The sequence below is a fragment of the Chenopodium quinoa genome, unplaced genomic scaffold (genome assembly GCF_001683475.1).
Source record: "Chenopodium quinoa cultivar QQ74 unplaced genomic scaffold, ASM168347v1, whole genome shotgun sequence".
NCBI classification, from domain to species: domain Eukaryota; kingdom Viridiplantae; phylum Streptophyta; class Magnoliopsida; order Caryophyllales; family Amaranthaceae; genus Chenopodium; species Chenopodium quinoa.
The window spans coordinates 1,842,007-1,855,523 of NW_018745177.1; the positions used below are offsets into that span (position 1 = coordinate 1,842,007).

The 13,517-nt window shown below is 34.9% G+C and overlaps 1 protein-coding gene across 1 annotated transcript; it reads right to left on the reverse strand.

Moving 5' to 3' along the window:
• Positions 1–955: 955 nt before the first annotated feature.
• On the reverse strand, positions 956–13,309 carry LOC110710680 (DNA repair helicase XPB1-like). Its single transcript, XM_021889009.1, has 20 exons — positions 12,939–13,309; positions 12,817–12,857; positions 12,645–12,723; positions 12,271–12,433; positions 11,780–12,002; positions 11,644–11,700; positions 11,130–11,273; positions 10,424–10,504; positions 9,611–9,698; positions 9,118–9,455; positions 8,938–9,013; positions 8,645–8,838; positions 6,911–7,074; positions 6,754–6,826; positions 4,556–4,669; positions 3,369–3,449; positions 3,210–3,269; positions 2,413–2,496; positions 1,860–2,002; positions 956–1,493 (listed from the first exon to the last, which is right to left on the reverse strand). The coding sequence occupies exons 1-20, from the start codon at positions 12,949–12,951 to the stop codon at positions 1,409–1,411; spliced, it is 2,301 nt and encodes a 766-aa protein (XP_021744701.1). The 5' UTR covers positions 12,952–13,309; the 3' UTR covers positions 956–1,408.
• Positions 13,310–13,517: the final 208 nt, after the last annotated feature.

A 13,517-nucleotide genomic window follows, 5' to 3' on the forward strand; every position in this document is an offset into this window, starting at 1 on the left:
GTCCGCAAACTCCCCCTTTGTTGTGAGTAATAACTCTTAACGGAGGGAGTAGTAGTATTTACTGCTATAAATACCCATGCAAGTTCACTTATATGAAGCACACAAAAACATTACCAAGAGTAATATATAGGAAATTTTCACATTTGCTACCAGCAAAAGGACCATGCTTCACATTTACTACAGCTTTAATTTTTTATTTTACTTTGCTACCACCTAAATCAGAGTTTGTTAAATATCACTACCACTTACTCCCTCCGTTTTTAAATACTTGCTTCACTTTCCTTTTTCGGCCGTTTTTAAATACTTACTCCATTTCCTTATTTGGAAAGCTTTTACAATATTTAATTAATTTCTCTAACTTAGTGGACCCAACATATATTCTCTCTCTTCCAATTCTCTCCACTAATTTTGCCTTTTACAATTTTTTATTCTTCCACCAACCCCACTACTTCCATATTTTAATACTTTCTCTAATTTCTCCTAAAACTCTGCGCATGGTCACTCCTTCCCACCCACCACTCCTTAGTTCTCACCCACCAGCTGCCAATCCACCGCCACTGTTCAACATCAAACCCACCGCAACCACTACTCACCGTCCACCCATCACCTGCCCAAGCCACCGCCACCGTCGCCTGAGCCCACTCCCTGCCCGCGACTCTAACCACCTAGCCTATCAGCGCCTGCGTCGCGTTCCCAGCCCCCTCGAAAACCCGATCCCAGCAAAAGGACCTGATATGAACTTATTGGACGTATCTTAAAACTTATTAAGCATGAAACTTTTTCCTAAGGTGAAAAAAAGGGCACCCTGACTTGACAAATTAACAACTGATTATTTTCATTTTCGTTGATAATATATGATACCCAAGTTCTACGCTTAAACATTGATGAAAGATTGAAGCATGCTTTCAAAAAATAATACTCTGTAATAATAGTAGCTAAAGTACAATAAAATAAATAAAATTGAAGCAGACTCAGGTAATTTTTTCATATTTGCTTAAAGCAGAGGCAAAGTTGGGCCTATACACAAGTGTTAGTTGAAATTGTAAAGTATAGTGTTGTTACATGTGGATAACGATTTGATCTACAAAATTCGAATACAACTTTCGAATTGATCTATTGCCTTGCATATGAGCTTTGAACAGGTTCTTCACTAATGCATATACCTTCAGATTAACAATCTGTTCGTATTACGTGGCTTGTGTTCTGAAATGAAACGATGGAAAGCTTCTCTAACCCCCAGTGCAAATATTTTTCTTCTTTAAGGGATTGTACAGCAAAGAGGTGAAAGAGCTCATCTTCGTATGAAAAAGGTATTTCCTGGTAACAATGAGCTCCAGCTTTAATCAACAAATCCATAACTTTCCAGCTGCTCAACCATCATCATGGGAAGACTATGGACAGGAATTCTCTATGTGAAACGCTTCTTGAAAAGATAATGCCGTTTGGATGGATCCTTGGGCTTGCTCTTCACATGTCCTCTCTTATGTCCAGTACTGCACAGTAGATGGTCAGTATATAAGTCAGGGCACCCCAACAGTATTTCTCAAAATACATGCATGCATTAACCTCTGGGGTTAAAATTTTGTTTAATCTACAGAAGAAACCAGATGCCAAATCATAATGAACATGGATGCAAAAAATAATTACTAGCAGACAGCCTGTCGATGGGACCTAAAAGCATAGGAATGCTGGTCTTAAAGAGGAATAAGATCTCGTACATGTATTTATCAATGATAGCAGAATGGTTGACAAGAAGTCTAAAAAAGTTGAACAACAAGCAAATTGCGGAGAACATATGCAAATTTCTTCAGCCTAAGAATGGTTAATAAGCATAGCCTTTAAAAGCCAGATATTCTTACTTGTACTCCATGTAAACCATCCCATTAGCACCCGACATGACACTCATAGATCCTGAGGTGCGACGTGCTTTCATAAGGGCTAACTCATCAGCATCTTCTTCCAACATCTCCAGACCAACAGCGTCATCCCCAGCAGTCAGCACCTGTCACAAGAACATGAAATCAGACACTATAAAGTATAAACGATTCTCTTTTCAGCAGCATCTTGTGTGGTGTACCACCAAACTAATTAACATTAGCTTGTATTAACAAATGTGACTTCCATTACAAAGACCGACGGGACAGGTGGCCTAACCAAGAGCTGCTAAATCATGCTCTCTTATAAATATAGCATCAAATCAAAGTAATACAGCATCAACCACCTTTTTGGCTTTTTCCGGTGGGGACTATTTTATTCTTATCAAAGGAGCATCAGTTTCATCACCAAAACTTAACGCTAATGTAATAACAGTTAAAAATAGATATTCTTGATTTGAGTCAAGGAGGAATAGACAGAAAACATTTTTCTGGAGGAGGAAAAAAAAAAGAATGCAGCCAGGTGTTGGTAATATACCTTCCTCAGGAGATCTATCTGCTCCTGAACCGAGCTATAGCTGAGTTCTGACCCACAATCAGGAGGAGGTAAACTTGTAATTACCTGTAGCAGAAATGAGCCATCATCATACCACTGAACACATTCTCATTTGGATGATAGCAAGAGGCTGCAGATTAAAAGGGCCATATTCAAGCAGAAAAAACAATTCTTCATAGTGGAAAATGGTTATTCTAGTAAAAATGTATATACGCTACATGGCACATATATCAATAACTAGCACCATGCAAACTAATTTGAGTAAAACCTTTTTCCAATCAGCCTATAAAGAACAGCAAACCAACACGATCCAAAAAGAACACGCAAGTATTCAAGTTGCGCCAGAAATCAAATACGACCTCAATTCCAGACTGGTTTCAATTCTCAAAGTAAATTTAGTAAAGAATTAAAAAGATAGAGAAAGAGTGTAGTCAATTGTCAAGGCTGATTTCAGACTAGATGCCAGTCAAACATTAAAATGAATTGAAGCTACACCATCATAAAACATTTCTCTACCTTATTCTGAACCACAATCACAAGCAAAATCAATAAATAAGATGTCAAATTCATTTATAGTAACTTGTTAAAAGAAAAGGGATAAAACAGCATAACTGCAGCCAGCAGCTGTTTGCTACTTGCTTCACTCTTTAAACATCAGACTATCTAATGAGAGTAATGACAGCTGATAAACATCAAAAACACCTTCATATGATCACTTAAGAGCACCATATGTCGACTGCAAAGATCTAGCCAGAATCCAGAAAAATACAAGATTGTACCTTAAAGCTGTAACCTTGGTCAATCAAAAACTGCTGCCTTTTAGTTGAGTAATACATCTCCTACATTTAAGAGAAAATATTGAGAAAGAATATAAAAATATCATTAAAGTGAATAGAATGTCCCAAAAAAAGTTGCTTTACCAATCACATGCACAGTACCTGTGTGTCAGTAGATACAAGTGAATAGAAAAAGGCATTATACTCTTCCTTACCCCCAGCCATCCTGTCTTCAAGCCGACCCTATCAATTAAAAAAAAATATTTAAAAAAAAATAAAGAAGAATAAGAGGGGGGGGGGGAAGAGCTAGAGAGAGATAATGGTCAAGTGAATAGACAGCAGCTATTTAACAAAAAAAAAAAAAAAAAAGAATAGATAGCAGCTAACTAATTTTCCAATTCATAGTTCTTAAAGCACAGTACAACACAATAAGATGGAATATGGTGAAATAAAAAAAAATAAGATCCTTTAAAAGAAACCCAAATAACTGTATTAATATGAACTCAGGTAAGAAAAAGTTTACAGTTATGGCCAAATTGCTAGCAGTCAAATTAGTCTTCATCCTTCTTTACTAGTTGTAGAGAAACCAGAATTAGAAAAAGCATTTTCCCAGTGCTAATATAATATTGAATTCTGAGACCTGGGCAACAATTTCAGTTAATTCTTTGGATGTTGAACATGACAGAAATACAAATATAAAGTATAACGTTTCATATAGGTTTCCCCGTGTTCTTAGAGATTACTGGTGATAATTCTCGGCAAGGTAACCAACTAGAGTCCCATGGGCCTATAGTCTAATATACTAACAATGACTTTGATTTTTGCTGTTCTGCTCAGAATCCAGCAGGGACAGATCCAAGTTTGCTAAGCGTACAGTTTCACCCCGGCCCAACTCTTACAAATAAAAATAAATTCTTCAGTGCAAGAAACAGAAACCAGTGTGTTTTCGCTAGCAGATATTACTGGCTCACTTTTGCTAAGCGAGAATCACAATGGGATTTCGAAGCAGGTACAAGATCAAAATAAAGTTGCTCAGACTACTACTGCTCTTAGAGCAAGTTCTTGTTCATTGTATGCTCAGCAAAGTAAGAAATGTCCCTGTATTTCATTTCAGTAACCTGGGGCATACACAAATAACTTTTTTTTTCTCTTCCCATAAATAAGGAGTAAAGCTGAGGAAAAAAAACTCACAAGAACAGTAACATATAATTGAAGCACCCTCTTCAGGCTGTACAACCTGAGTGTTTTCCCTTTGTATTTCATGAACACAAGTAATACAATTCCCACACAAACAGTATCTATACTATGAAAAGGAAATTTTGGTGACACGACCAGGAGAAAGCACACACCTTTGCTCTAAGAATACGACCGAGACGTTGAGCTTCTTGACGCCTTGAACCAGCATGTGATGAAATCTGAATTATCACATTTGCTTCCGGTATATCGATTGAGTTATCACCGACCTGAGCATCACAGGAACAAAATATTAGCTTCTAATGTATAAATAACGTAACAGCACAAATAAATTATTGGCAGTAAATAAAATGAATCACGGGAGAAGAGATCCAAATAGCCCTCAAACAGCACCAATGATTTGGAGATGGTACATCATGCAGTCATAAAATACCACTTAATACAATCAGTAAATGTTTCTTAACTATTAAGATAAGAATATTGGGGAAAAAATAGCATCACAAAAAAGTAGGTCATAAATTACCACCTAAATTACCATTCTCATGCATGCACAAGGCAAAGTTACACAACACGCTACAATTTTTGTCAAGAAAACCAATCCGAAAAAGAAAGATAAATTTATCATGCCAGGTTAAACTCAACCAGCTAGCAAAAAACACAGATCTGATACTTAAAGTTAGTTACGAAATTATAAAGCCACAAAAAAGTAAGCCACTCTTAAACTTTTCTCACCTACCTTTAAGCCAATTATAGTCCCATCTAAAAAAATCAATTCTTAAAACAAAAGTCTCACAGATGTTCATTCGGTGGAGACAAGATGATTTAAAAGTGCGGTAGGATTTTGTTTGGGTTACTATAGAAAGGAGTTGGATGAACTATAAATTATTCTACTTCTCTAAAGCCACAAATCATAAGCCTTTCTTACACATTTCTCACCTACATTTAGTTAATTATAGTCCCATCTTTAAATCAACTCTTAAAACAGAAGTCTCACATATTTTCACTTAAAAGAGTTGGATGAACTACAAATTCTTCTACTTCTCCAAAATATTGTTACACATCTGATATCACATAATTGAAGAATCTACTGTGTGCAAAAGAAACAGTTTCTTTCACATTCAAAGATGTATAAAAAATCAAGCCTTCCTTTCTATAAAAATGACACAACGATCTTAGGGCATGTTCTCATTGACTGAAGTGAGCTGAGCTGAGCTTAACTTAACTTATTAGAGCTGAACTGAACTGAACTGAAATTAATCTGATGAGAACAAGCCCTTATTATAAATCCCCTTTTTGCAATTGGCAATCATCATTCATTATGATTTCAAAGGCTTATCAGACTACCCTTGATTACACCCAAAAAGGTTCCCTTGAGTATCAAAAATATTTGAGCATATATTTAATTATTTATGTAACATGATCTCATCTAATGTATTTTCTCCTGCAAAGCTACACAAAGTAGCAGAAAGACATATGAGGAATAGGGATTATCTTGAGCAATATTGCCACATTTTGGTCTATTATGCAAGATAGTAATTTAGGATTTTGCCGACAGTGAAGTTTCCAAACTGAAAACAAAAGCAAGATTTTAAGATACTTGTATTTGTTATTACTAGGTCGGATTGATGGAAGAACTTTAAAATCCACATAAATAAACCACCTCAATATTGACAGGATATTTCTTTGCCAAAAATTAAGTGAAATTGGCAAACAATATTATGATGGATACACAAGAAAAGCAACATCTAATTTTGCAGAAAACTAACCAACAAGTTTTTTAGCTTTTTCTTTTGTTTGGTACCCAAACACTTTACATTTTTTCCATCAATAAATTAAGATTTCTTTATCAGTCCCTATGTTAACTAAAGTAACTACTTTCAAAAAAAAAAAAAAAAAAAAAAAAAAAAAAAAAAAAAAAAAAAAAAAAACTAAAGTAACTACCTCCCTCCAACTACCCTTCTCTTTATTTTTGCGACTTATTTCATTAACCCCTTTTATCCACAAAATTTTCTTTTTCATTTAATGTCATCCATGTGTTACAGACATTGTAGCTAATGCTGAATTATTGTTTTCGTCTCCATAAATGATAACAATGTATAGTGTTCACAAAATTAGATTAAATTCGAACATGAGAATGCATGCAATTGGAATAACAGCATATTAATATGATGAGGGAAAGATAACATCATAAATTATATGTACAAATGCATAACCACCTTACAAAAGCCAAAGGTCTATACTATATGCCTTAATACAAGTATACAACAAAACAATGTATCATATAGTGTACAAAGTATTTATGATCTGATGACTCATCTGAATAAGATAAAATAATTAGAATTATGCTGCATACCTTAGAGAGAAATATCGTGTTCACATCTTTAGAAGTTTTGAAGGCCTCTAGAATTTTTGTCCTCTCAACATGGCTTCCAAATAAACAAATAAACATAAGCACAACTAGGAGATCAAAAAAGTAGACAAAATGCATTTGTACAAGTGACCAGCAATACCTGGTAGCTCCATAAATCATAGGTTTCCTAAGCTTCATTGCATACTCGGTGAGAGCAAAAAGATTATCAGCGAAAACAATTATTTTGTCACCACGCTCCCGCTCGTGAAATCGAATTAGGAATTCACATGCTCTAAACTTGTTAGGGTTCATCACGTATAATGCCTGAAATTATTCCAAATAGTAATTAAACACTGAATTTTCAAAATAATTAAAGCAGGGAAAGTAAGTACAAATACATACACACAGAAGTATGTTATACAGCAGAATCTTGCAATAATAATATTATTATTCTTTTAATTTTCTTTTCTTCAAAGAAAGCAAGTGGAGGGAGTCGAGGGACTGAAAAGGATATGATATCAAAGAGAAAGGGGGGACTGGGGAAGTAAACCAAATATTAAGTTGGAGGAGAGCAGAGCTGCCAGGACATGCAGCATTATAATGAGTGGAGCACATACAAGACAGGAGATTTATGATTGTAAAACGTACAGCATTAGTAATATACTTTTAATTTGTTCGGGAAAAAATAGCTCTACACTTAATCTACCGATACAAGTGAAGTTTACATTAAACTATTCATTATTTGTTAAAAAAGTATTGACCTTAAATTCCATTTTTTGTTTTTAATAACTATTAACAAGGTCTATATAAGGATCTCAAAAACCGTGAACAGAAAAAGGCGAATTTTACTAGCAAATTGGAAGTTTCTGGCCCAATTTATATGGGGGTCTTTTGCTATTGCCAGATCTAGTGCTGTAATTTTGAACCCACACCGAATATCAAACTGGTTAATCAGGTAACACTGAGAATTACTATATCCCTCCTTTAGTTTTTAAGAAATATTTATGCTTATAATTCTTGCTTACAAGAATTTGATGTTTTCAGTTATGTAGTATTTACTTGTTCTTTTTGAATTCCTATATTATAGAAGATACATTTTCCTTTGATTACATTCCTTCAAGTACTTTTGCTTCTTGTTATCAAAAATGGAATAGAGGATAAGGGAAAAGTTAAGCTGCCTTTCTTATCACAAATTAAACACAAGATAGAATAACTGACTGTAAACTAAAGTTCCTCAAATTTAACTTAGGACTTATGTCAGTAAAAATTAATTTCATTTTAGGAATAGTCAGTTGAAGAGAATAGGGCCTAATAGGACTTATGCTTGTATCAATGTTATTTGTGTATACTGAGTTCTTGATTATTCTTTCTTTCAGGATGATAAGAAAGATGTTTTCTGAAAGACTCCATTATTGCATCCTTAACACTGTTTTGATATCTACTGGCCCACAAGGAATTATACGTATAGTTTGTGAAGTTTGACCAATATCAATTTGTGACAGTGAACATATTTAGTTCCTTTGATTTAGAGATATTTCTTATGCTGAATTTATTATGTTCTCACCTCTACAATATAGTTCAATCATATTCAAAAATTTGATTTTAAGAAATGCATTAGTCAATAAAATAGTATAAGCATGCTGTGGCTGATACTCAATCACCATTTATCAGTAGTTACCTCTGAGATAGAAATGCTATGGAGCCAATGAGAAAAAAGAACCACTACCGAAACTCAGGTTAAAGAGAACGTAAGTTAACAATAGTTTGCATGATAGTGGAAAGCAATATTAGTCTTAGGAATCCAGAATCAAGTGGAAAGAACAACAGTGGGAAAAAACGAGAAATGAATCTCTAGAAAACACCAACAGTCAATAAGTAAAACAATCTCACAGACCTGCTTTTTCTTGGAATTTTCTTTCTTCAAATATTCGGTAAAGAACTCCTTTGTCATTGGGCACCAAACTTCAGCACACTGTACATTTGCAATAAAGCCACCCTTAACCAAATCCAGCCAATTGGCTTCGTACAGTTTGGGACCGATAAGGAAGTTCAGATCAGTAATCCTCTCATCCTCTCTCACAAGTGTAGCTGTTTAAAAAAACAAGTGTCACTACTATAACTATATATGGTCGACAAATAGACTCAACACATAAATTGCCTTAATAAAATCGTAGCAAAAGTAAATACCAGTAAGCCCAAGTTTGCAATGTGATTTTGTAATGCTGATAACTTTCCGAAACATGTGAGCAGGAACGACATGCACCTACGCAACATCAAATTAAAAAAAGGGGAAGTTAGACATGTTTCATTTCAACTTCAAGGACATTATCACACTAAATGCCAAGGTCCTTCAACACAAATCGTTACCTCATCCATGAGAAGTAATCCCCATTCTCTATTTCTTATTTCTTCAATAATCTTCTCAGATTCTTCAGAACGTTTACCACCAAAAGCAACCATGTTGTATGTTGTCACAACTACTCCAACATTCCCACGGAACCTCTCTTTACTGTCAGAAGTGAAACGGCATATGTGCTCGTCTCTTATAGTGGACCAAAGTTTGAACTGAAATGCCCATTGGTCCACTGATACAGCATTTGTGGCCAGACAAAGGCAGCTCTTCTTTATACGGCATGCTGCTGATACACCAACTAGAGACTTTCCAGCACCACATGGCAACACAATGATACCAGATCTTGCTCTACCTGTAAATTATAACATAAAACACAATTAATAAGTATTTGACAAACTAAAGACAAAATCTTCCAGAATAAAACAGATAAACCCCAACTGCAAGATATCGATCTAGACCTCATCATCCATCCCTATATCATAAGCACACAAACCACAAAGGCTTTACCATTCCCAAACATTTTACTGAGACTCTTTTCCTGGTAGGGTCGTGGTTGTGCGAGAGGCTTCAACTCCATGTCGAGATCAGGATTGACCTGCAATTTTCAACAGAGTATTAGATCATTGTGCTAAATTAAGTCCAAATCTTCCCTATACTGAGCACAAGGTAACTATAGGCGGACCATTCCTACTAACTATACATATGTGGCACAAAATAAGACCCAAAGGGAGGGTTACTTTGGGCTACAGTTTTGGGATTTTGCTTCCAAATTTAAAGAATTGCTAATTTTGTTATCACGACATCACGTTGAATAGAAAAGACTTTGTCCTACTACTTTAAATGCTATTTTCACCTTCTTCTATTATCATTTGAATTGCAGATAAGACCACTCGCTCCAAAGCTCTCAAGCTCACCTTCAAATCATAAATGAAGAAAGGGAATTCCTTATTCAAGGCTGAAACTTGCACAACAACCTAGCATCTACAACTTTATGTGAAATCTAAATATCCCATTATAATTTTTAAGCCCTGATAAACTATATGATGTTCCCATTTTCTTTAATCAAATTACAACCCTCCAAACTGCATTAAGGCCAGTCATGCTCAAAGCCATGTGCAAAGCTATTAGAAAGAGCCACCTAATTGAACTCATTCACACTCAAGTCATTACCCAATGATATGAAATGTAACCTTAATCCGTTGACAGCCTAAATGAGAGAATGATGCTCCCATGTCAGCTAAACAAGTACTTTGGAAAAGGGTGTCAATATATATAAATAAAATAAAAATAAAAAGTCTTACTTATGTTAAAATGACTCACCGTATCATTTCTGAAATCATATTCCTCCAACATTGGATAATTAAGAGCATTTGGCAAGCATCGCTGCTTTACATTTTCAACCTATAAAAAAGTCCCAATAAGGAAAATCTACAGAAATATAACAAATCCAGACATCGCGTATCAGTATGTAGTTATGACAGATTAACATAATTGCAATTCTAGCAATTCTAGTATGTACCAATGAAGTCCAATCTAATTGTTACATTAAAAGGAACAATTGGCTTTACGGCAAAACTAGCAATTCTAGCAACAGTTCTTCTACTAAATGTATAAGTTTAACTGTTTGGTACAACAAGCTTTTAAGTGCAATTTTTGAGGAAATAGTGTACAGTGAATTAAGTAGCAGAACAACCAGCTTTGAAATCCCGAACCTAATATTATCCCAACTTGCTACAATATTATCTTAATGTAGCTAAGAAGCAAATGCAAAAAGGGAAATTAAGGTGTATAAGAATCAAGTTATTTGCATTAGCAAGTACACAAAGGGAAGTTTCAAGGGAGGGGGCAGCAAAGAGGGTGATGTACCAAAGGAGTGGGGGGCAGCTTGTTTTGCCATACAACGTAGTTTGTCTCAAAATATGAGCCATGTATATAAAGAGGAGATAATATGAAGAAACTAACAATATCAAAGGCAAGCATTATGTTATGATAAAAATCCAGATGATAAACTACTATTACAGTTTACCTGAACAGGGTCAATTTCAAATGCATGAGTATCTTTCTCCTCAGCTGCAGCTGCTAACTCAGCTTCAGTAAGCAAATCATCATGACCACCTCCCATCTCACTCAATGATTTACTGACCGTAAATCCATCTGCTCCTTGAGCAACCTATAAAGGAGAACCACATAACTCACTGTTTAGTGAAGTAAGAGGTATACATCATAATAACGAATTTCACCTTCACCATTTCTAGGGAGGCAGCAAGACCATCTCAAACATTTTTGCAAAGATTGCAACTAATTCCATATTCTTTTTCATCGATATCACAATTGGAACAACTTTAAACAACTATGTAAAGCAAGACATAAGACAAACCAGATTCAACATCTAATTAAGAGCAAAAACACCACCACCCTCCAACATGAGCCTCCATTGAAGGACTTGAATTATAAGAAGTATTTAGGAAAGTTTTAAATGAATACCCAACAAACAAGACATCAACATGCAAAAATTAACTGACTAAATGCAGGATTCGTACCTCTGTAGAAATCCTAGCCTTGCCAATAACTTCATCTTTGAGTAATTTTTTCAGTACCTACACAAGCCACAGAACTAGTATAAGATATAGGATAAGCAAACACAAATAAATCATGCGATTTTAATAGATAGCATACCTCTGGAAACGGAGATTCGATAAAGTACCGATTCTTCTTTAGCACAAGCTTGACTTTACCATAATTTGCAGTGGACCCATGTATAAAGTCAATCATTTCTTTGGGGAGCTTAGTCTTGGACAACTTATTTAAGACTGTTATGATTGTTTCTGTTTCCAGACCAACAGAAACAGCAGCATACAATGAGTGTGGTGTCAAGTTGTACTCATGCATGGATTCCGGCCTGAAAACAAGCAAAAATCAATAGCAAGTCATATTATGGAGGTGAATGTCACTACACCATTCAAAGTAGTCAAATTTAACATGGATAATTTTGAGGTTTTGGGTCATTTTTTCCATTTGGCTCGGCAGAAAGATCAATTGTTGGTTTGTTCGATACGAAATACTGTATTATTTTTATTTTGTGGTTTGGTTCGGTAGGAATTTGGAAATTATTAGGCAAAAGAATCAACTACAAAAATCAATATTCCTAAGAAAAATGAATGGTATACCTGCAAACTGGTTCCGCAATTGCGATGAGGAAATCGTAAGCTTGCTTATACAAAGGCGAAAACGTTTCAAGAAAAATTCGCCCATCAGCACAAGCCCACAAGGGGCGATTCAAATGATCAGGCTTGAGTTCCAGCTTGGTGAAATCTCTCTTCTTAGGCTCACCTTCATAAATTCAACCAATTCTAGCAATTTCAGTAAAGGATGACAGAAACCCACCTCATGAAATCGTCAATATAGATATAGTTATACTCGACAATTCACATTCATCCTAAAATTCTAACTTGCTGGAGTTACATGCTTACATTATACCAATTGTTGCCAATATAAATAGTGAAATTGAAACAATATCGAAATCAAATAAATGAAAACCCACCTTCGGGATTGTGATCATCGTCAAAATCTTCGGCGGCAAAGTAAGCATTGCCATCTTCAGTCATTCTATGATGATCATCCTATCAAAGCAATACAAAAAACAGATAAAATTCAATAACCCCCACTTACGAAAAAAAATTAAATTAACACAATAAAATAAATTGGGGAAGAACCTTAGATGATTTGTGCTTTTTTCCAGGTTTACTCTTTTCACCTAATACAACAAATTGACATGAAAATAAGTAATTGGATGAAATCAGATATTAGAGGGAAAAATGAAGAAATTAAATCATACCATGAATTCCCATTTTTAGGATAAAAAAAATTCAAGAATCTCAGTGCAACCGGTGCTTCTTTCTGCTCTTCGCCTTGTTCAGTTTTCGCAGGCGTCCTCTGCTTGAGGTGGCGTTCGGGGAAGATCTACTAGTGTTTTCTTCGGGTCCGTCAGTCCGTGGTTGGAGAATTGTTTGATTTTGTTTTGCTTTTTGGTTTTTTAAAGAGGGGTTTGTTTTCGTTTTTAAGGAAGGGGATGTCGTAGTTGTGTTGATTTTGTTTGCTTTGGACGTGATACTCCGTACTTGATAGTCCATTTTATTTTCACATATTTTTATGGCAGTTCAGTTCATTTCAGTATAGTTCATTTCAGTATCAAAAAGTTCAGTTCAGTTTTTTAAACAATTTTTTTGAAATAATCACCCTATTTTGAAATAACCACCCTTTTTTAAAAAAAATTTAAACTAGGTTAGAATCCGTGCGATACACCATATATATATAACTTGTTTTTATAATTTGTACATTTTATATAAAAAAAAATGGATAAATATAAATAAGAATTATGCACCTTTTACAAAAATATTTGTAATTTTATAATTTT